The sequence below is a fragment of the Nipponia nippon genome, unplaced genomic scaffold, assembly GCF_047370975.1.
Source record: "Nipponia nippon isolate SJK-2023a ecotype South Korea unplaced genomic scaffold, ASM4737097v1 scaffold_7, whole genome shotgun sequence".
In the NCBI taxonomy this organism is placed as follows: domain Eukaryota; kingdom Metazoa; phylum Chordata; class Aves; order Pelecaniformes; family Threskiornithidae; genus Nipponia; species Nipponia nippon.
This window is the reverse complement of record NW_028262391.1, coordinates 47,587,850-47,611,521: the sequence shown is the minus strand read 5'-3', so window position 1 is coordinate 47,611,521 and position 23,672 is coordinate 47,587,850. Positions and strand designations below refer to the sequence as shown.

At 40.4% G+C, this 23,672-nt stretch overlaps 1 protein-coding gene across 2 annotated transcripts in view; it reads right to left on the bottom strand.

Annotated features, from left to right (window-relative positions):
• Nucleotides 1-291: 291 nt before the first annotated feature.
• Nucleotides 292-23,672, bottom strand: part of WWOX (WW domain containing oxidoreductase) — a 534,876-nt gene continuing 511,495 nt past the window's right edge. The window contains exon 9 of one of the 2 annotated variants that reach the window (XM_087740305.1): nt 292-1,071. In XM_087740305.1, the coding sequence (XP_087596431.1) occupies nt 883-1,071 (189 nt within the window). In that variant the 3' untranslated portion in view covers nt 292-882. The remainder of the gene's footprint in view (nt 1,072-23,672) is intronic. The other variant, XM_087740306.1, reaches the window with a different exon arrangement.

The following is a 23,672-nucleotide window of genomic DNA, read 5'->3' as shown; positions in this document are numbered from 1 at the left end:
TGAACTTAAATTGAAAGAAAAAAAAAAAAAGAGAGATTTGGAATGGGATACAGTATCAGGAGAACTGAGAAACTGTGAACTTTGAAAGAAAAAAAAAAAAACTCTTTAAAACTGTGAACTGAGAAATGGATGGAAATACCATTTAAACCCCTGATTACACCCTGTGTGTTCTTAAGGAGACAACATCATCTTTGCTAACTCAACGGTATTTAGGGAATGGTTTACAACATATCTTTTATTATAATCTTTTAAGAAAAAAAATCAGAAATATTTAAGTAGCTGTGACTTTACCATTTCTGTTCAGACGTCTTCTTGCACCTTCTTTTTCTAGACAGCGCAGATACATTTGCAGCCAGCAGTCAAGGGCAGGAAAGATTTCTTTCCTCCATAATCTTTTTATTTGCCACACCCAATAAAATCCTTGTAGGGAAAAAGAATCAACACAACTACCACTTCCCCATCAATACCTAAAGCCTAACAGACAGTAATTATCAAAATAAAGAGGAAATCCCATATTGGGCTACGTACCTACCCATTAATCAAAACAACAGAAAATATCTGCAGCATTGCTTTTCTAAAATAAGACAAAAGATGCCTCCTTGGGTTACACTTTGAACAGGCTATAATCAAAAGAAAGAGAACCAAGACTAACTAAGCCCCAGGAAGCTGCATTGTCCCTTTAACCCACAGTATTCCCCATTTCCCATTAGTACTTAACATTTTTCACTATGTTGTGACTGCTATTATTTCATTTAACACTGGTTAATCTGTATCTGAGGTATATGGAAACCCTCTAGATGATAAGATTGGACAGGTTCCAGTGTTGGCAGTTTTTGAGCGTGCACACACTTGGTGTGTTTTGATCCTTCCAGGAGCTCCCTGTTATTTGGACTGCCTGCCAATTCGTTCTTGGATCAGCCTCTCACTCAGCTCCCACAGGGCTGCGGCCGTCGCTTCGCCCTGCGCCTCCTGCGACGGCAGGCAGCGGCAGCAGTTGTTGAAGTACATCCCTCCCAGGCCCTCCAGCTCCGCAGCTGTGGCGCAGTAGACAGTTGTGGCAGCTCCTTGTTGCTGGAATTAAAAAAAAAAAAAAAAAAAAAAGAGAGAGAGAGAGAGGGAGAGAAAAAACATATATAAATATATATATATAGCTATTTTATCATTGTAATTTTGATTGTGGTCCTTTGAAGCTGTGCGTCTTATGAAAGCATCGGTGAAAAGCATTGCAGCTGGCAGGGTAATCCGCCGGGTGACAAGGCTGAAACCCTGCTGAAGGTGCTGCCTGCCTGCTGGCCGCTTATTTACTAAAAACCTTAGTGAGGACTTTTTTGTTTTGTTTTGTTTTCTTTTCCTCTTAGAGCAAAAGAAAAGAAAAAGACAATCCCGAACCTCAGTCACAGTCTCAAGTCGTTGCCTCTTTTCAATAAAACCTTGGATCGGTGGCAGGGAGAGTCTGGGCTGACGCAGAGGGGCAGGGTCTGCCCAGGCGGTGTTTGAAACCAGAAAAGTTGAGCCAGGTTTAAAAGCAGCACCTCAAAAGTTCCTGGTTTCCCTTTGAAACACAGAAAACACTGTACACCTTGTGCACCTCAGCTTCGTAATCCTGACCAGCAACGCAGGCTGATCCATGTATGTATTTTGTTTGTTTGGGTTTTTAAACCTCTTGTACAAAATTAACCTGGGCACTCCAATTAAGACCTATCATGTAAAGTGCAATCGGGATTGGTGCCAAACCTGCCCATATATCTTTGATCAACAGTTTCACTGTGGCAGTTGTCACCGCTGCCCTGTAAGAATGTTTATCTGCTGCAGGCAGAGAGGGGTTCTGATTTTGCAGAGACGTGAGGCTTTCCAGTGAGTTTTTTTGTTCTGTAACAACCATTTCTCATGTCTTATCATGCTTTAAGAAATGGAGCAGGTAGATTAGAGGCTTTTGTGGATCAGAGTTTCTTTTTCTTTTAAATACCAAGTGAACTTATGTTCAAACAGGAAGAATGGGTTTCTCCGAATTTCTCTAACAGACACCTGGAGATTGAGGCCACAGAGGGGCCAAGCACCCCTGTGCCGGCTATGGGCTATTCCCTGGCACAGATTAAAAGTGCAGTGCCAGAATAGCTGTAAAGAGGACAAGAAGCTAGTTTGCTTTGTAGACTATAATTAAAAATAATAGGTGAGAGCACATAGCAAGACACAACACTAATTTAAAACCGATACAGTTTATCTGGCATCTTATAATTATTTATGTACATCTTAGTCCTTTCTGCGGTAAACTAATTATGAGCTGATAGGAATCAGAATAAAGAGGCTGCCAAGTATGATTGAAAAAGTAAACGAAGAGAAATTAGATGTTGCCACATTAGGATAATTTAATGGGGAAAGAGAATAGGCTTCAATCTCTTGTGATTTTCCTCCAGTTCTTTTTTTCTGGCCTTTCATTGTCACAACCAAGCAAACTCAGGGTGCTGTTAGGGGGTCAACCTGCAAGAGACCTCTACTTTACATTCTCATCCTTCAAGGGCAGCAAGAAGTCTAAAAAGCCCCAGTTCTCCTTAAATGAGGTGTCTCAATTTTGTAACTGCAAAGAAAGGCGTATTTGCTTTCAAGACATGCATTTTTCTCAGAAGATGGAATTAAACTGGTAATGATGACTCCACAGCTTAGAATCTCCCATCACAAGGTAAACCAAAACTGTCTGTATTAAGTATTTTGAAAGGCATATATTTATCAACAGACAAAAATATTTTTAAAGTTAGTATAATACATCATAGTCCTCTTATTAAACCAATATCTTTTTTAAAAAAGAGAAAGTATCTTAAAGGCAGTAGCAGAAATGGAAGAGAGTTCTACTGAAAATAATATTAATAGAGAACAATAAAATTCCTATGCTCATTTGAACTATCCTATAAAGCTCCACAGCACAGGTATGATCACCATATTCAGCTGTTTAGAATGATTCAAAGCCCCTAAGGAGTATTATTAGTTTTTTGCAAGCAATTCAACTGGACTTTTATTAGAAAGGTAAAATTAAACTAAATTGCTCAATGCAGAGTAAGAGCCCTTAAGCTATTGCTGAAAAGCATCCGTCCAGCCAAGCTAAACTCAGGCTAGCCCTAATAGAATTAATCTAATTCATAAAATGGAAGTTTATCAGAGCAGTTTAAAATCCAAACCAAACAATAATTTATCTTTCCAAATGAGTCAAATTTGACGACTTTTAAACAAAATTCTCAGCAGGCTGAAAAGTGTCCCACAGTACAACAGCAGTGCTTTATACTTTGAACACTGACGCAACCTAGACTCCAAAAGAAGAGAATAGTTTTCCCTGTGTGAGCGTAGGATATTTACTTTAAGTGATAAAAGACTATGTGGCTGGAAGCCCAAAGCACTTTATCTTGTGATGCCTCCAGTGTTTCACTGAGAACTGGATGTAAGCAATGTGCCATTTGCTTTTTGGCTGTGTATATCTTTAGTTTTTTTCTAAATGTTTCAATCGTGTTGGCTGTTTTGGAAAAAGAAAGTTCAATGGTTCTATCATTGAAAAAAAAGTACCTTTCTTATTACTTAAGAGAAATGCAGTCATATTTATCCCTTCATTGACAGAGGGTAAAGCTTTAATATCTCAGAATAATGGACAAAGATGAACTCATCAAGCCTAGGAGGTTCCTTCAGATGGCAAAACTACGAAATAGAAGGTAAATCCCAGATTCTCAAAGCATCTGATTTCCTTTGGTGAATGTGAGCTAGTTGCATTCAGACATTTGAGGATCTAAGTGACTTGCCCAAGGACAGAGGGAAATGAGTATCACATAATCACAGGAATCAAATCACACTTTGGCTTAGGAGGGTCGTCAGGTCTCTAGCCCAACCTGCTGCCCAAAGCGTGATGCCTAGGAGCCCTGTATATGCCATGCTCGACAGGAAGGTCCTCAAGGGACAAATTCCTCCTTTTCATCTACGACTCAGATACCACAAGCCTCCGGGAAGAGCCATAGCTGCAGATAACTGCAAAATGCCTGCACTGCCAGCCATGCCTAGCCAGGCCGAGAAACCGCTTAGTTTCTCAGTAAATATTGTTTATCCCTCATGAACACTGTCTTTTGAGTGACATCTTTATATGTTGGGCCTTATGACAGTTTAATAGCAAGTTTTAATTTTTTGCTCATCAGCTTTCCTGTTCACATATCATCAGCATACGACAGCAGAGGATGTTAGGGAATCTAATTAGTAAACAATTCCATACTGCTGATACAAGATGAAACATTCTTAAACCGATAAAAAGAGCACTTTAATCACTGTTGAATGACTTTCAATGCCAAGCGGTTTGTGCCATGTCAGAACATAATTTGAAGAAGATTAGAGTACTATATAAAAGAATTAATGTTAACAACTTCGTTAAAAAATGTCTTAAACAATGAGCTTGTCAGTTGTCACAGACTCTCCCTGATCTATTGTGATTAACGCCCCCCCCCCCCCCCAACAATTTAAACTGATAAACAATGCTAAAAGCGCTGGGCAACCTAAACATTTTTTTTTTCCATACGTCCGTCAGTTGTACAGGGTGCTAATCACCAGAGCTGGGGGTCAGCCTTCTTTAACCTGCAACAAAGGCAGCGGGTTGCAATGATGAATACACAGGATAAAGAATTTGTGAGAAGCCCAACTGAATCTTTAATCATGCCTCAATGCCATTTCCGATCCAGTCAAACATTTGAAAGCTGCTAGGCAAGCACCACGCTATCAATCTTTCTAGCGTACGTAAAATTACCCGGGAATCTTGTTTTGGATTAAGTTGAAGAGTGTCTTAGTAATAAGGGTTCATCATTCTCTTCTGCAAATCATTTGTCAGTTTTGTAATACAATCTTCAACTGCAGCAGGGTGGGATTTATACAGCAGTTGCTGTTTATTTATAGTTGAGGCTCAAAGATCTAAATTATCCATCCTTCCAAAATCCTTTGTTGAGATGAAAATACTAAGTAGCTACTAGTTTATACGCATTTATTTCATAACTGCTAGCTGTCGATTTGTAACTGATGGCACTGAATACAAATTAATATTGAATATCTTAACAGTACAAGAAAAGGGGTTCTTGATATACAGTATACGGTAAAACCCTCATTAATATATGCAATGCATCCATTAGTATTCTAAGATACCATTTATGTTCCCGATAAGAAAACATATTACACAGTTAATGTTTAGTTTTCAGATTTGTCTACTTTCAAATGCATGTTTATTTTCTAAAATTAGATTCCTGTTCTGAAGCAAGTTTGCATATCAAGCATATAAATAATAGAAACAATGCCATAACTTATCTGTATACTTATCAACTACAAATGAATAAGATCCCCTCTGAACTCTGTTAAGGGCATGCAGATAGCATTAAACATTGCCTGCCAGTGAGATGGGATCAGCTTCTTTCAAAAGATTTTTATTTTCTTATGAAAAATTAAGAATAAAGGTCAGTTATCTTGGTAGCCTGAGGTTTAGTTTAGCACAGTGCATTTTAAAAGATGGCCAGGGGGAAGAGGTGAATTCGAAACGACATGAGAGGCGAGTATTTGTGACAAGGGCCAGATTCAAAGCAAGCAGCTCAAGTGAAATAAAAAGGCAAGTGCTTCCTTACAAGTCTTCAGGCTTTTCCTGTTATTCACCTCAGGACTATTAGACAAAGCCAACACATCCCCAACACAAAAATATCAGATCCACACAACACCACTGTGAACATACCATTTATAGCGGAATAACATTACACAGCAATGTGAAGATGAGGTAGTAGGAACATATTCCAGATCATGAAACCAGTGGGGTCTCCCATACCTTCTTTGTGTCTCTGTAATGGACACCAAAGGGTTCAAATCCATTCTGGTAGAGAGGGAAAAGCTCTTCACCAGCTAGCTTCAGCAATAGTCATTTCCTGATTTGATATGAAATATAAAGTCTCCTTGGAATAACAAACAAAATGATATGGAGCCTACTTCCACAATGATCAGTTCCAAATTGCCCAAACCAAACTCCAAAGTTACAGCTGCAGTTTTATATTCCTCGAGCCCCATCTTCACCTGGTGTAAATCCATTGCCTTCTCTGAGGCCCCGCACATTTGCGGTTGCTGAGGATCTGCTCCATTGCTCGTTGCAAGCCTGGCATTGATACTCAGGGCTGCAGGGACGTGCTGCCCCGCTGCTGGGGCGCGCGCCCATCCAGCTGGCTGAGCTGGGCACAGGCTGCCTACAGCGGGCTAGGGAGCCACCGCTCCAGATTGTGGCTCAGTAGCTGAGCTTTGGCTTACCTCCTGGAAGAAAACTGCCCTCAGAATGCATTTGTTTCCTTTTGGGATTGCTAGTAACCCCCCAGCTGGGATTGTGGTGCAGAGTCTTCTCAAAATATACTTATTCCTTTCTCTGTAATGTTAAAATGTTTCAACAGCTGAGTTGAATCAGTACTTTTTCCCATCAAGTCTTTGCAAACCATGCAGAGCACAATGACCTCTTCAGAAAAACACTAGCAAGTCTAAAATCCTCATATCCTCCTTCAACCTTCAGGATTCCCCAGTATCTGAAGTGCTTTTAGGAGCAGTCTTAAGAGCCATTTGGTGGTATCAGCCACAGCTGAAGCCGGTTGTAGCTGAGGGAGCTACTTCTCAAAGCCAGGCATTATTTTGCTCTGTTTCCTACTGGGGTAACTCAGAGCTGTGAAGGATAGTCACTTTTTATACAATGCGGTGAACGAGTTTTAGTCTCGCATGTGAGATGACAGGAGAACTGTTCAGTTCCTGCTGCAGTCCTCTTACTCAGAGCAATCCCAGATGCACAGTTATCTTATGAGTAACACTCAGAATATGTATGTATTAGTCTCCTGTAAGAAAAGAGGATTCCCCGATTGCTTTTTCAGCAAGGAAATATGAAATTGAGACCTGCCTTTGCTAGTTTGGCTGAGTATGATAAATGGAAATCATATCTGTAGCTAAAAAAATAAAACTTTGGAGCTGCCAAATATGATCTAAGAAACAAATCGACCTCAGTTGACTTCAGGTCCCATCTCCACCCAAGTGCCAGCAGGAAAACGTGACCTGAACTGACTCTGTAATTACAGTCTTTTCAAAGGTCTCACTGAACCACATCTAAACCAGAGATATTCAACCACCTCCCCTTCCTTCCCCCATCACCACATTTAAACCAGCAAAGCATCTCTTAGAAGATAATACAACGGATAAACCAAAATCTATAAGGTCTGCTTTTTTTCCTCTGATGTATTCCTTTTTCAATTAATTCCCAACTACAAAGACTCAAAACTCCATCAGCTTCTCTACTTGCAAAGCATAGTTGGTTTCAAGCTGTAACTTTTCTTAGCATCATTAAGACCTTTACACGTTTACAGTATTCTTTACATACATTACAGAAGATAAGTGTGTTATGTTCTTTGAGTAAGGAAACTGCAGTCGTTCACGAAAGAGGATTTGTTTTCAACTGCTGAGGCATTAAGACCTAGTGATTATTTCAACTATCCAGTATATGCAGCTATATTTAACTTACACTCTGGGTTTTAACTTTGCAAAAGAAAATGTGTCCATTGTAATAAATGTATTTTGATAATGCACCATGTTGTTTGTGTTATGCAACACCCCATATGTTCTCAATTACGGCAATGATAGTGCTTGAAAACGTCCAACCTCCAACATCCAGTGTCAAACAGATTGTCTTCAATCATTCTACAGGAAAAAAAAATACAATACAGGACGTCAAGTCAGGAGAACTGGGTTGGTTTTCTCTTTTCGACTTTTACTTCCCAAGTGAACTTGGACAAGTCACTTCAACTCCATGTACCTCACTTTTCCCAGCTGTAAAATGGGGAGAGTACTATTATTTACCCACCTCACAGGGGTGTTGTGAGGACTAGTGCATATTTATGGAGTGCTTTCACACTTATTGTTGAAAAGCACTGTGTAAGTATAAAGTGTTATAAACTGTTGTTAAAATGCGTAGAAGATGTAGAACAAGGTTGGCAAAATAGCTGACAAAAATGTAATTACCTTTTAAAATCATGGATATTTTTCCCTATTGTATAAACTTAATTCTTTAACCTGTGAAGCTGTCTGCTACACCGGGCCCTATTCCAGTCTCTTCCCTCTCTCACCTGTGCCCTGTTTCTTTTTGCCCAGCTCACAGACAACTTGGTAAAACTCTTATTAGCCAAACACCATTGAATTCTTCAAAAATGGATGCTTTAGAGGGAACCAGCCCCTGAAAGGGTGATCCATGGGTTCTTCTCTCCTACCCTTTGCATATGCTAGAAAGAGCCATCGTTGCATACCAGGGGTGGGATTCAGTTGCCTAACATGGGTCTTACAACATCTGAGCTGCCTTAGGATATCCCGCATGCTCTACAGCTGTCCTCCAGAGGGGCACATATTTCCCATGGGTCCGGTATTGTATTTGCCAGCCCCTCACAGATATCTCAGATAAAACCATACAATGTTTAAGACAGCATCAGATACCTATGTCTGTGCAACGCAATTGCTCTTACCACAGCACCTGGAAGGGAGCTTGTTCCCACAGGCAGCACCGTATTCCTTCCTTTTCCCAGTATATTAAAAGTCCACAATCAGCTTCTGAAAATTGTTTCAAGCCTGACACAGAGCCATCTTAAGCTTCAAAAACTTTAATGAAGCATATGGCTTTAGCCTGCTCAGCCAGCATTTCAACAGCAGGAGCAGCAGCACGCCCCGCAGGCTGCTCACCCTGGTCTTTTTACCCACATCACATTTCCACGCAGATCACTTCTACATTTTCTTCTCCTGCCTGCTGAACTCCCATTCACACCTGATTTACACTTTTAAAACATCATTGCTCCACTGAAGTGGCAGTTTTGAACACTGCATGCAAATTTCTACGATCCAGTATTGCTTCTCTTTTCTTCTCGCAGGCTAGTACGGAACAGTGGTACGATACTGCACACTCTTGTTCATTCCTGGATTTGGGAAAAATCCCTGAGAAAAATTATCGATCTTCATTTCAGAGTGTAACAGGGTAAGGGTGCGATCAGGTTGACCATATTATGTTGCTGTCCATTGCTTGCCCCTTGCCCTATGTGCCAACGCTGGCCAGTGGAGGGAGAAGCAGAGACCATGTAAGAGACAGTCCTTGGGCATCACCACAGCACTATCGGGAGCTGATCATACCTGAAAATCTCTGTCACTCGCTTTCTAAGATTTTACGATGTGCATTTATACAAACATGAGTCCTATCATTGCTTGTCGGTCACTGTCAAAAATGGAAATCCTAAGGAGGATATTGGAAATCTTCCTGAAACATATATCCTGCCAGCTGAGGGCGGATTCTTCCGGGCAAGGGTAATTTGAAGAGTTGGGCAAACAGGTTGTTGACAATAAACATATCCTGCCAAAAAGACAGATTAGATATGCTGCTGCAACTAAATCATCAGAATAGGGCTGGCTGGTGTTTGGATGTACGTAGATGAGAATTCGTTGAAATCACGTCTGTTATTAACTTATGCTGACTTGAAATGTTTTATGTTTTTGCTGTACCTAACTTTAATTATATATATACTTTATATAAATGTATGTATACATACAGTACTGTATATGCTGTATATATTTATATAGCTTTTTAATACTATTACTAGTCAGAATTTAGACTTTTTCATATGCAGTATTGCAAAGAATGTCATCACAATACTGACATTTGGCTTCCTCCTTCATTGCACAGATAATTTTTTAGACTGACTTTCATTTTAGATATGAGTGAAAAAAACCCCACACAACACAATGCTTTTTAAGCAAGTGACCTTTTGGGACAAATATTTAACAAGCTGTTTGTTTAGGTTTTAAAGATAAAGACTGTTTTTCATCTGTTGATACACACACACATATGCACATACACACACAGACACACACATTTCAGTAATACAATGCATTGAAAAACCACAGGGTGTTACGATGGGGGCATATCATGGTAAGAAATTAACTACTAACTCTGTCTTCCAGAAACTAATTAAGGGAATGTATTTTGCAATAATACAGATCTAGCAAACAGGCCTCTAAAGTCTCGGCTTAGAGCTGTAAGCCAGGCACTCCTGTATTATGTATGTGTGATTTTCATAGATAGCCTGCTGTAAAGTGTGCCCTGTTAGTGCATCTTTCAGGCTCAAAGACACTGGCCTTGTTAATATTTCATTTAGTACATACTGTAGAGTCTCATTTATATTACTTCTATAATTAATGGTGATAGCTTAGGCACTGCCTTTACAAGGAGAGATCCCTGTATGTTGGTCGATGGATAATGAGAAACAATAGATATTTCATTCACCAGCAGCTTGTTGCTAGTTAGTAGGAAATTATCGTGTGTACTGTTGCTTTAATTGCCAGGGTAAATAATGCTGCCGCTGTGTTAGTGAACATTTTAAAGCACTTGATGCAAATAGACTAGAAACAAAACAGAAAAAAAATTACCTTTATTATGCTATACCTTAGCATAGGGAGTTAAAAAGGTATGTCTTAAAACATTTGCGTTCTCTCATGCAAATATATCTTAATATGCATGTGCTGACTATTCAACTACTGTATTTTAGGAAATACAATTATGCTGCCTTTCTCTTCTCCTATGTAGACTGTAAATAACTGTAGATCTTTCTCTTGTTTTCCTATGTAAATATATGTAAATACTAACAAGCTATGCATGCTGATATTCTAGGCAATTTCAGGTACTTTTATAATCTGAAGGCATGTACTTGAACTGGTTTGTTAAAAAAAAAATCAACTCAAATCCTTTAAAGCTCAGTAGAAATTAAAGATTTCTTACTAGACTGGTTCCTTCAATCTCAGTTGCTTTTTTGTTTATCTTTTTCCCTGCTTTGTCAACGTTGTCTCCCAAGACCCACCACCAAGGATGCATGCTCCAACGCTGTTTTCTCCAAAGCGTGGAGTCCCATCTCAGGATGCGATTCACTCCCTGACCGAGGATGTGCACCATTTAGATTCAACACCAACCCCATTTGTAAACCTCAACAGAGACTCGGAGAGGGGGGAAGTCTATCCCCTTTGCTCTGACCTCTCCTTCTGTTTAATGATGTATTCTATTTCATTTTCTCAGCCCATAATCCATCAAGGAAGGATGTAATACCACTAGTGCCAGGACTGGGTTTGAGGGCAGATGCCGTCGCAGCCAAGAGCATCCCCACGTCTTTGGCCCTGTCTTTCTCTTTGGCTGTGCTGCAGTCCGGCTGCTCACTCAGACATGCTCCTCTGTTTGAACATACTCTTTATGTTTCTTTTCTAGCATGCTTATGACTTTGACAGACTGTGAAAATAATTTGATAAATAGCTTGATAAATTTCCCCATCTCTTCCCTTCAGTGCTGTAACACTGTTTGTGGGAGCCTTTCAATTGAAGGAGCGTGAACAAAAATGAAATTACCTAAGCTTATAAATCAAGTCACCTCCCGCATACAAATTTGGAGGCAAGGTTTCAATTTAGCTGTCTTCTTCCTTCTTTTTTTGTTCATGTAATGAATGAAGATTCCTATAAGGAAAATGGTAAGAAGAAAAAAGAGATGCATTTATCCCCCAATACAGTAAGGGGGAAAAAAAGATCCCCTCTGCATTATCTATGGAAACTAAATGCAATGACAACTTTTTAATCGAAAGAAAACAGCTTTCATGTCTGAAGATGCTTTTTCCAGAGTAGATGTATAAGAATAAACACATTAATTGACAGGATCTTCATGACTTTTTAACTTCCTCAAACTTAGCTTGGTGTCTGGGGAAGATCTCTTTCCAGTCCTTGAAGACTCTTTTAAGATGAATGTTTAAAAAGCTGAGCTGACATGGGCATTATGTTCAAGTGCAAGCTGTACTATTCTTTAATAGAGGGTGTAGAAATGGTTCATAGGATTATTATCTTTCTACAGACAAAACCCATTACCTTCACACTAGGAGGGAAAAGCTAGTTTTTAACTTATATAAAATGGAATCAATTATCGATATCTTTGCATGGTTTCCCGGCTCTGCTGGAGAACAGTCGCAAAGCTAAACACACAGGGCCATTTGGCAAAAGGGCTCCTTCCTATGCTGGGCTTCTTGTTACACCTTTCGTTTAATAAAATCACATCTGCAGAAGCAAAAATAAGTAGCAATGATTTGTATGCAGGGCTTCCACCCTGAATGTCACAAGAGGAGACAGGAATCGCATTTGCAGACTGATTGCCTGGCTACTGTTACTTTAGACTTCTTCCCAGTAAAAAGTGAACAAGCAAATAAAAAGCACTCATCGATGCAAAGCCAAATGCAGTGGCAAACAGCAGTACAGGTCAGAGCATCCATACAGCGTGTTGTCTTTGGTGTGGAAGAAAAGCGCTCCTTCAGCAACCTCTGCCATATAATCCTTACCATCCAACCTCTGAATAATCCTTTTGTTGGCTTTACCACTGGCTTTTCACAGGTGCTTATGCTTCCAGTGAGAAAAGGAAAGCCGGAAGGTTAGTGGTGGCTTTTCATGGTGAAAAAGTCCACACATGCCCATCGCTTCTTAAACTACTACAAATAGGTCTTATGTCTTTCAGTAGACAACATCTAACTCACTCCAACCCTGTGTCCCTCAGCAGAGAGATCAATAAGTGCATGAGCCATCCTTAAAAAACTGTGTCCCCATCTACTTTACTAGCACATGCAAACTCAGATGCACATATAGGTGCAGTATGTGCAATGTATATAAAACATAATACTCTAGAAGCTGGTAATGGTGTTTGGGAAAGAAATGTTCATTATTAGACTCTTATCTGTTTATCCCATTCACGAGATCTGCTTCTACAAAGCTCATAATGATAAACGGCACATTTGCAAATTATCTTCTGAGTGCTGATGAGAAATCAGCAACCTGTGAGTTACCGTGACTTTGAATGAGTACACTCCACTGCAAGTCTCGTTTGCCGAGATGCCTGCCAAATGAGTGCATTAGTATATTAGGAATCTAATAAATTGACTAACAAGCATTTGATGAAAAATAGCTGTACCATCCGTTACAGTTATCATCACAGCCAACAAGGCTACTGGGGTTGGGATTTTGAAGGCACCAGCTGCTGATAAAAGAGATGTGGCTGCACTGTGCCACACTCTCAGTGGCATCTCCCCGCTAACTGTGCATCATAACAAACCCTCAGCAAGACACAGAATCTCCTTTACTTAAGCTTCCCTCTGCTTCTTCATGACACTTATGAGGACCTAAACCATTGCAGCCTTACTCAGTCTTGTCTTTTCCCTTTCCACTGCAGAAAGTAGGATGCTGGGATGATGGAGAAAACTCTTCTGACAATCCAGCACTGCATGAGTTTCTCCACCTGGGAAGGAGCTGGAGGAGACTCTCTGTTATACGGCTCAGCACTGTTCAAACACCTGAGACTGCTTTCATGTTCACAATCTGTAAACTTTAAGCTTGCTAATTATGATCACAAACATGAGGCTAAAGGACCAAGAAGGCTTTGGCTATATTCACATTCAGCAGACAGGTAATGCGTTATTTAATGTCATGCAATCAAATTAGTTTCAGGAGTAGCTCAGAGTCTTACTTCTAACTGAGGGTCCTAGTGGAAAAATTAAAAGTCAGGAAATAGATCTTCATACAGCACTTCACCTGTGTCGTTCACTGCTTTGCTGGATATTTAAGAAGCCCAATTCCTTTTACGAGTAAAACCAACGATCCCCCCTCATGCAAACATCCTCCGGGCCTGGGAAGGCACGAGCCCCCGACACATTCAAACCCACGGGACCTGCAAACACGAACCAGGGTAATTAAAAGCTCAGGGTTAACTGTGTCCAGAGCCCTGTGGGAAGGTTTGGCCGCTCTCCTCGGCCAGCCCCGCACAGCCCACCTGATGCGCTGTGGGTGCTCGCCACTCCTCCCACCGGTGCTGGGGAGGGGACGGCACATGGCAGATCGCAGCTACGCTCTGTCCTGGCAAAGCCTGCGTGAGTAAATTATGTCTTTTCAGGCTAATTAATTCCAGTAAGAGCAATATACCCTTACATTCAAGTTTCAGAGATCTTCTGCATGCCACTTAATTTGTTTAAAGTAGAGAGGAACCCAATTCATTATAAATGCCCATTTATCATCTGCTGACAAATCCCAGCGAACACTGTAAAACTACGCACACGTAAGAAAAGCTCCTTCTGTATCTTCCCAAATTGCATTGCTGCTTTTACCTGAGACATTTGCAAGATCCCCCAACTCTGTCAACAGTCGCTCTCCAGTTTTGTTTAGCTTATCATCAACAGACTCTGCTTTTGTGAGTGGACAAGTCATTTGAGTGTGCACCACAGTTATAATGGCCTGACTGACAGCTCAGCCAGATAAACACGAGAGAATAACAGACGTAGGAACAATCTGGGTATTCATTTTGTCCGTTCAACCGGGTTGAAAGGATTTGCCAGCCAAGGGCACAACACTTCAGGCTAATTTGCTCAGCCAAAGCACTGCCAGAGTGTAAGGCTGCAAGCAGATGACTGATGTTAGGGAGATCAGCGTCCCCAGATGAGGTACTTATTATTCACCTCTGCCTCACGGGAAATGAAAGCACTATTTATTCAAAGCATCCATTTGAAAGAGGAAAACATATAGAAATGAACTTTGTTACTAAACTTGAACCCTTCTCACTGCTTCCCTGCTTCTGCATTAATTCTAGCTTCCTGTCCTCGTCCTGCACACTGCAGCATTTCTCTTTCCTTGCTTCTTCTTTCCCCCTATACATTTGCTTCTCCTTTCCTTCTCACATACTTTCCTTAGCCTTGTCTCTTGCTTTGCAGTTTTGATCCTATATCTGACACCGGGTACCTTTCCTTTGCTGGACATGTTCTATTTTAATGCTGTACCCACTCAGCTTTGCAAACCTCCAAGGCTCATCTCTATTTTCACAGTACCTGGTAGAGAAGTGGGTGCCCGGGTTATCCTGGCTGTCTCTCAAACACTAAATGCACTCTGCAATCTTTTGGCCGATATTAGCCCCATACTCCGACGGGAGCCACGTGCTAGCAATGTGCCGCATCAATCACCACACCATTACGGAGCCAAGCAGCGCAGGACCAGCGAAATGACAATGCTGTCCTTGTTAAGGAAAGTTGTCTCTTGCACATTTTAAGCATCCTGTGTTTAGAGTGACAGAGCCACAAGTCCACCTGCTAATCACGTAAAAATAAATGACGGGTAGAACAACCAAGCTTGTACTAAGAAAAGGTAAACACCGCTCTGACATATTCCCTCAAGCAAGCAAACAAAATAATAACAGTTTACAGTGGAGGCTTGCAAGTTTGGTCCCATTAATTAAGTTCCATTTTCCAGCATGTTGAGTTTTAAGTCACTTTCTCCAGGATTGATTTCAACAACTCTTTTCTCCCTCCAAAGGGCAAAGGCCAAAATCTGCTCTCGGTGACAGCAGCACAACGCTACCAGCTTCAGCAAACTGTGGAGCCAAGACACGAGGTGTAGCGGTGCCGTTGTAAATCCCTGAGCATTTCAGGAGCGTCCTGGGAACAACGGCCCTCACAGAGGTGACGCACTAACAGCCTCAGACACATCACGGGAGGAATGTAAAGTGCACCTGACATTTCTTTTGATCTACTCCTAAGAAGCATTAAAAGGCACATTAATGTGCTGCTTTAGTGCATGTTCAATGCGATAGTTGGAGACGTAACTGAGTCTTTCACAAAAGTCTAATTGGGGAGAAGAGTAAACTTATTGTTTCCTCCTCTGGACATGCACTCTAGAACATAGGCAGAGTTGACATTTGCATGAAGTATGTTGCTGTTTTGCATTTTAAATCCAGGCATGCTAAATGTAGCCTGAATGATCACTTTGATTATTATTAGGAAATCGGTACATGTCCAACAGTAATTCTATAGATGCAGTAACTGATATTGCCCAGCAGCAGGTTATTGTTCTCTAATGCTACCAAACACTGAAATTCAAATATACAAGTGTGTATGTGTATATTTATAGACACATGTATATAAAAATTGCTCACTTAAAATATCAAGTGGACACTAATAAAGTATCTGAGCATACAGCTTCTACAGCTGCCTTTCATGCAGTTGTTTTGTATTGCTCACGGAGATCCTCACACACAAATCATATTCACATTTAGTAACAGAGTTTTGTGCATTGAGCTAATGATACTTCTTGACCTCATCAGACTAGAAAGCACCTTTGCATCTCTGTGCTTTCTGTTGCCATGTCAAATTTCCTTTGCTCTTTCAAGACAACCACACAATGAACAAACTGCAACAACAAACCAAGTAACCAAGAAAAAAGGAAGGTAAAAAGAGAACATTCTACCCAGGTTAATCAATAGCAGAATAAAGGGAGCAAAGATAGTCAGGTGTAAGTTCCATAGCAGAGGTAAGGTGAGGAACGACATTAATGGGGCATCTTAAATTTTGCTGAAGACTACTTATTCCTTGCTCCTATTTCTATCGGCTTAGGTGCATGTTTACACATCTGGCCAGATCTATATTCAGCTGAACTCTACTTTCTTCTCTGTACAATGCTTTCTTACATCTGTTATGTTGATAATTTATGTGTCCCTGATTAGCTCTACGTAATGCCCTCAATGTTTTGTCTCTGGAAGGATTAGAGGCTTTGTGCTGCCTTCTTCATTTGTCTGCAGCACCTCTTTCCAGCCTCAGCTAGGCTCCCTGGATAGCGTTCTTTGCTGCAGTACTACCGATGCCAATACTGTTATACTAAGACATGCACCTCTTAAACTCTTTTGTCAAAAGACAGTCTAATCTGCGAGAACCACTAGCTTCCTTTTCTTGAAGTTCTCACTCAATCTAGCCACAAAAATTGGAATGCAAGTGAAGAGGAGGCTGAGAAATGGGAGCCCAGAGAGCCCTGCTGCTCAGCTCGGTGTCCCAGCGCTAACTGAAAAGCATGAAGCTGCACTGCCAATGCACACCAAGTCCACTGCAAGAAAACAACATGACCTGATCAGGTTGGGCAGGTAGATAAAAGATTAGGGAAGGCAACTGCTCTGTTTACATAATAGATGGATGCAGAAGTTTTCTGGATCATGCAGGTGGAAACACATACAATCCTGTTCTTTTTGTATATTTATAAAACACTGTCAGTTCTTTCTAGCTGGTACCAACTCAGGATTAAAGGAACTCTCTTTCCAAGCCCATACATGCCACTCAATGCTTCAGAACCACTTTGAGGCTCCTCCTATCCCAGCTTTTGGATGTTCACATTTTTTCTTGCCAATAGCATGATTTTCTTCTAGCTAGCTAACGTCATGCCCACCACAAAGATGAAAGACAGTTTCTTCAGACTACTCCTCTCGCTGATGTTCAAGATGGTTTCTGATGAACTCATCTTGAAAAGTGGGGAAAGAAGGGGATCCCACTGGAACTTCAATAAATTGTTTGTCCTACATGAAAAAATTTGAAATACAAACCAAACCTCTAGAAAACTCCAGGATTTCAGCTAGAGTACACAAGTGTTTCATAGGCCTTCCTTTTAAATTATCTTTTTAAATAGACCTTTAAGAAGTAACCAATGTTAGAAATTTAGCTTTTGCAATATTTACATCTGTACCCCTTTCCGAAAATGCAGCCAAAGGTTTCCTGAGGGAACACCTAAGATGGTCCATCCAGAGGCCAGGACAGAGGAGGGAGCTGAGCCCGGCATCTCCTGCACTGCCTGGCGGTGGCTGCAGGAGGGCAGGGGGACATGCGTACGCTGAGCCTGGGGAGCATCTGGGCTGGAAAGCTGGAGCTGCACACACCTCCACAGTGTGAATGTGCACGTGTGCTGTCACTCAAAGAGAGAAACACATTATTTCGACAGGATACACATCTCTCCTGCTCTCTCCAGTAGGAGGAATGGAAATGTGTCTGGCTTCCCAGCAAATGCACAGAAGATCCTTTTCAGTTGATACCAGCCAGTTGACTCTATCTCAGTATTTTTCCATTTGCTTCATACAAGTAAAAATGATGGTCTGTAACAAGATCTCTATCCCCTGTTTTGCCACAATGTCATATCCTTCCAGGAGAATACTCTTTTGACAATAAATTTCTATTAAAGTGCAATGTGCTCTTAAGTGGCATAATCTTTTTCAGTTGGCAACATGTGAAATACATTTATGTTCTGTCCAAATGCTGTATTGGACCTGCACTATCTAACTCTCCTTACATACTTTTGATCACTTTTTTCAGCCCAGTTAGATTATAGAACGAAAAATCACTCAGTGGCGTAAATGATATATATGTAAAGGATTTTTAGCTCTTACTTTCTGACAAGTCCAAAAGAGAATTTGCTGCAAAATAATGAACTTAAGTGACCCCTGCTGACTTCTCAAGGAATGACATTCCATAGGGAGTCCCATCTATGAAACAAACAGTTCAGGTACAAAATTAGTCCATTTGTCTCAGCTTTTTGGACTTTTTCTTGGAAAAGGATCATTCTTCAGAAAGTTACTGGTCATCTGCAATGGCACTATAGTCTACAGTTTGGGATGATCCATCTAATCATGAAAAAAAGGATGCAAGGGTCAGATTTGAACCCTTGCAGGAGCCGGAAACAGTTAATTTGTTTTTCAGGAGTTTTATCAGTTAAACATATCTGGAACCTGAACATCTTATATCTGCCCACATATCTGGCTGGTGCCTTCTGGCCTTCTGCGTGATGTAAGGGGCTAATAAAAGGTGGCAGTGCTTGATGTCAGATAGTTTGTCTCTGCCTCGTTTAATCATTCTGAATGGAGTGATGCTCAAGCCCAACTTGCATTCACTATCAGTCTGTGAGAGGGCTGCTGAGAGCTACTTCTCAGCAATCAGCCCGAACCCTTGGCAAGACATCTGTCAAGTACACTTTAGCATCCCCACAACCTCGAAGTAAGAGAAGTGGCCTTCTCAATTTAGAGGCAATATTAAAGGCAGTTGACAGAAATCTTACATCCCGCTGCCCTTTCTCTCTAGGTTTGCAATCCTGATCCCATTCAAGTCAGTGGGAGCCTTGCCATTGACTTCAATACACCCCACATTACAAACATAGTGTTCAAGATGGAATAAACACAACTGGATTACTCTCAAACCCATTGAAAACCTAAAATCCTATTAGGTTATTGAGGTATCTTAATACTCGAGAGACACTTGAAACTGCAGAGGCTCAGGCATTTTACACAAAACCCAGGATATGTCCAAATGAAGTGGCAGAATTGCTATTGTGCTCGTTAAACTCTTAAAACACATGAGTTAGGCTTTCAGCACAAATCACGTTGTTAGGTCCAGTTGACTGTAGCACAAACTTGATCAGAACATCTACACTACAAACAAAAGAATTGCAAGTTCAGATGAACTTTCTCAGACTTCTCATGACCTCATTTGCAGTGGAGTGGACTACTGGTTGATACAACTTAATTGCAAATGCAAATGTTTATCCAATAAGAGACCATACTTAAAAAAAAAAAAGAGAAAAAGTTACCATCCAACTTCATTTTCTGTGTGGGTGTTTACACAAACTGAGATATCACATCTGCTGAAAATAATTGGAGAATGTGTCATAAGATGTATAAAACAATCCACGCACATAGGCATTTGCTACAAATGGCTTAAAAGCATCCAGGTAGTCTTGTAAACTGCAATAGCAGATAAGCTTTCCTTTTAATTTTTCTTAGACTAGGTGCTGGTGCAAGTTATGACCAAGAATTTAGCACATCCATTCAAATTATACCTAAAGCACTAAATCCAGCACAGCAGTAATTTTCTAGTCTTTCATACTTCCCAACTTAATGAAAAGAGACATTAATGTCCCAACCACAGATTAATTAGATGGAATCATTAAGAATTATTTCCCAGGTATCTTTTGCTAATACACATATTATCATTGAACACTACCAACCCTGTTTGGAAGGTTAATGTTATTTTGGAAGAATGTTTACAGTATCAGTGATAGAAAACCCAATACCTAAAAAAATATTTTCCACCTGCAGCTATCTGTCATCCATCCCACACAAGCTTTGAAAGCTTTCCACTATCTGTCAAAACACAGGTTTTGATGCAATAAAGACTGTAATTACTGAGCATTTACAAGAAATAATATTTTCCCTCTGGTACATGTTACAACAGTTGTTAACATGCAAGTATGAATACTAATGCTCCAAGCCCACCTATACTCTTCACAAATGATAAGGATTTTTTTGAACACTGATATAAAGGCAAGTATAATAAAAGAGCAAGATAAGGCTGAATACAGGTCTTGAAAAGTAAACGTCAATCAGAATAAGGTTTTTAGAGGCATAAGAAGTTGATTTGAAGTAGAGTTTGGAAATAAAGCTGGCAATTAGATCCAGGGATATAAACAGCACTTCTTTTGTGTTGGAAAAAAAAAAAGATCCTTTTGCAACCAAAATACAAGGCTACAAGATGTGTGAAGGAAACAATACCGAGTATGCATCAAAACAACTCTGCAGATGCCACGCTAGCAGATGGCTTAAGCCGACTGAATTACTGTATAAACATTTAACCGAAAGTTTGATTTTATAAGTGTGGAAATTATACAAAACAAAAAGAAAATGATTCTAAGAAGCACTTAAATTAGTAATTTGTAATTTTCTTTGCTAAGATGGCATAGCTCTGCTGCTTTGCAAGAGTCCTTTGAAGAGGGAATTCTGGAAATCTCTGAAAGAAATTGCACACCGTAAAAGGGAACTCATATGAACACACAAAACTAAGCGAGACACTTAAAGGTAAATATATACCTTTCTACTGCTGTTGCAGCTCAAATCCATTCCAACTGCAAGTTAATAAAAATCTACACCCCTCCCCACTCTTCATTTCCTTCTTCATGTCTAGGTAACAAAGGCTGTGTCTCTCTGTTTATATCTCAAGCAACCGCTTGTCGTGCCACTTGGGCTCAACTGTAACATGTGGGCAGGAAGGGCACAAGACTAAAAGGCTATTCGTGCATAGATACCTTCACAAAACACCAATCAGAAGGCAGAAAGACAAAAATATACAGGAAAAAGGTGAAGAATTAATGCAGAAATAATGTGGCTCCTTGTTACAGTGTACAGTCTGGATAAAATAGAGTATCGCTGTTGAATTGACAGGTTTGGCCTGATTAATGCTTAGACATGTGTCTCAGATGAATGTTTTATACCATTTTGCAAAGAAATAACAGTGCAAACCAGAAGGCTGATGATGGGCATAGGGTCTTATCCTGCTTTACTGAATGTCAAAGCAATCTATCCTCAACCTTTCCCAAAATAGGGACAATTTTTCTTCTGGCTTTACTGGTAAGCAACCAGACTGCAAACAGTTCTAGCACTGAGTACCATGACAGTGTCAAACCTGACCCTTTAAAATTGGTGTTACTGCAGCACCGTCGGCGTTAGTCTGCACAACATCCTCTTCAGACCGCTCCATAGCAAAGATAACCATGACTGCTGCTTATGCTGCATATATTTAGACTCACCACTCAAAAGGCTAACTAACTATTTTACATTCCCTGCTTCTGTAAAGCCATTACTTGCTATTCCAGAACCTAGATGGCAATTATATTGGGTGCAGATAGTACTAATAAAAGCATAAGTCAGCTTCTTCCTCAAAACCTCTGTTCTCCCAGCTGTCCACATTCCAAATTCCCCATTTGGTATAATGATCAAGAAGAGCTAATAACTCCTCCTTTTAAGCAGTTTCATTGTGCCAGGGACAAAATAAATTACCATCCCACTTACATCCTAATATAGAACAATTTCTCATAAGTCTCTCCTCCTGATCTTCACTCTTTTTCTCTTCCAATTCATTGCTTTGCTCATAACTCCTCTCCTTTCAGATCACCTGTTCCGAACCAACCACCTTCCTGCTGGGGATTCCCTGCTATCGCAACACGGAGAATCTGGAAATCAAATTTTTTTTAAGAATTACCATGGTGGTTTAAATCCACCTCATCCTGCTGGGTAGGAATTTTAAATCGTATAATCAAAATGTTATTCTCTGTAACCTACACCTGGTGTTGACCTCAGAGAGGCAAAGGTAAGAAAATCCCTTGTTGACTGCAGTCCATAGGCAGCTCTGGATTCTGATCCCTTGGGTGATTTAACTAATTAACAGATCCACTTTGTCTAGCTTCCCTCTGCACTTTCCTTTCTGTTTCCATTTTCTCTACAGTCTTGCTAACTTCCCTCTCTCCGATTTTATGAATCCACCAAGCCTAACTCCAGAACTGGATTCAGGATTCATATTTCTCTAACATTTGAATATGAAATGCAGAAGCTGGGATTTATTTTAAATGTTCTGGTACTGGAAAAGCTATTAAAAAACTTACTGTAAAGAAAATAAAATCCAACACTTTGATTCAATAAACTGAAAATCTATATTAAAATGCAAATAAATGGCATTTGTCTTGAGTGGTCCTTAAAAAGATATGAGAGAAGACAAAACACTTCATGTATAACCTGCGATGACAAACATCGTGATAGAGCAATGAAGTTCCACAGCATCGTCCACATGTGTGAAACTCTGCCTAATTAATATTTGATGAGAAATATATTTGATAACAGGATAGACTTACAGTAATCAAACTATGATTGATCTATAAATACACGACTAACAAAAACCATTCTCGCATGATCTTTGCCTGTTTAAGCAAATTATCTCTAAATAAACAAGTAGTACACAGACCTAAGGGAAATGTTAACCTGTAAATTGCCTGTCTACATCTTCTCTCCTTGAATGTTGAAATCGTAGGGCAGAATTTTGTCATGTCTCAGGTGATAAATCATAATATAAAATAATATTTAACTGGAAGTCCAGGGATTCTGCTACCAAGAGTTTAATTCAAAAGACCACCAACTTCTATTCTTATAAACTTTGAATACCTTCTCTGGGTACCTTTTTCCTGCTGGCGTACTGGCAGAGTAAAACGTAAAAAAAAAAAACTTAACTGGATGGTCATTCACATGCACTAAAAGTGCATTTAAACCTTTTTTGTTTCCCAAGATGATCAGAAAAAGAAATTCAGATTAACTTTGCATTTTCGAACAAGCACCTCCATGCAAAGCTCCCTCTCTTTTTTAGGATAATAGAAGTTGGTGCATTTTTTCCATCATTGTCAGAGCTAAAATACATTATTAAAACCTATAGTTCAGCTACAGTGTCGTAAATCAGCACTGCTATCCAGGTTCTACATTTTAATTTCACTTCAATCAGAATCAATTATTCCGCTTGCCATCCCTGGCCTTTCTCGCTCAGCACTGGGGAAGGAACATCTGCCGGTGACACCACCACTGTGGGCTCCACAGGCTGTCCCCAGCACCCTGCCATCAGCTGCTGCTTGTCCCCAGCACCCTACCATCAGCGGCCACTGCAGGGAAATCATCCAGTTTCACCACGGTCAAGGATCCCATCCTTGTTCTGCTCACCCTTCCTGCAAGAAAGCTGCATGTAGAAACAAAAACCCTGAGCAGGACAAACGCTTGCTCGCGGCACTCATGGAGATCACCCCCATGAGCTAGCAGCCAGCTCAGCTGGGTGAGCTGCCGTCCGCAACCAGGATGCACGGCCATCCCCAAGCCGAAGCGTGCTGGCGCTTAGCCTAGCTGTGAACTTTCTTGACATGCGGATTCGGAGGTAGCACATGTGGGAACAGACACAAGCGTAACGACAGGTTTA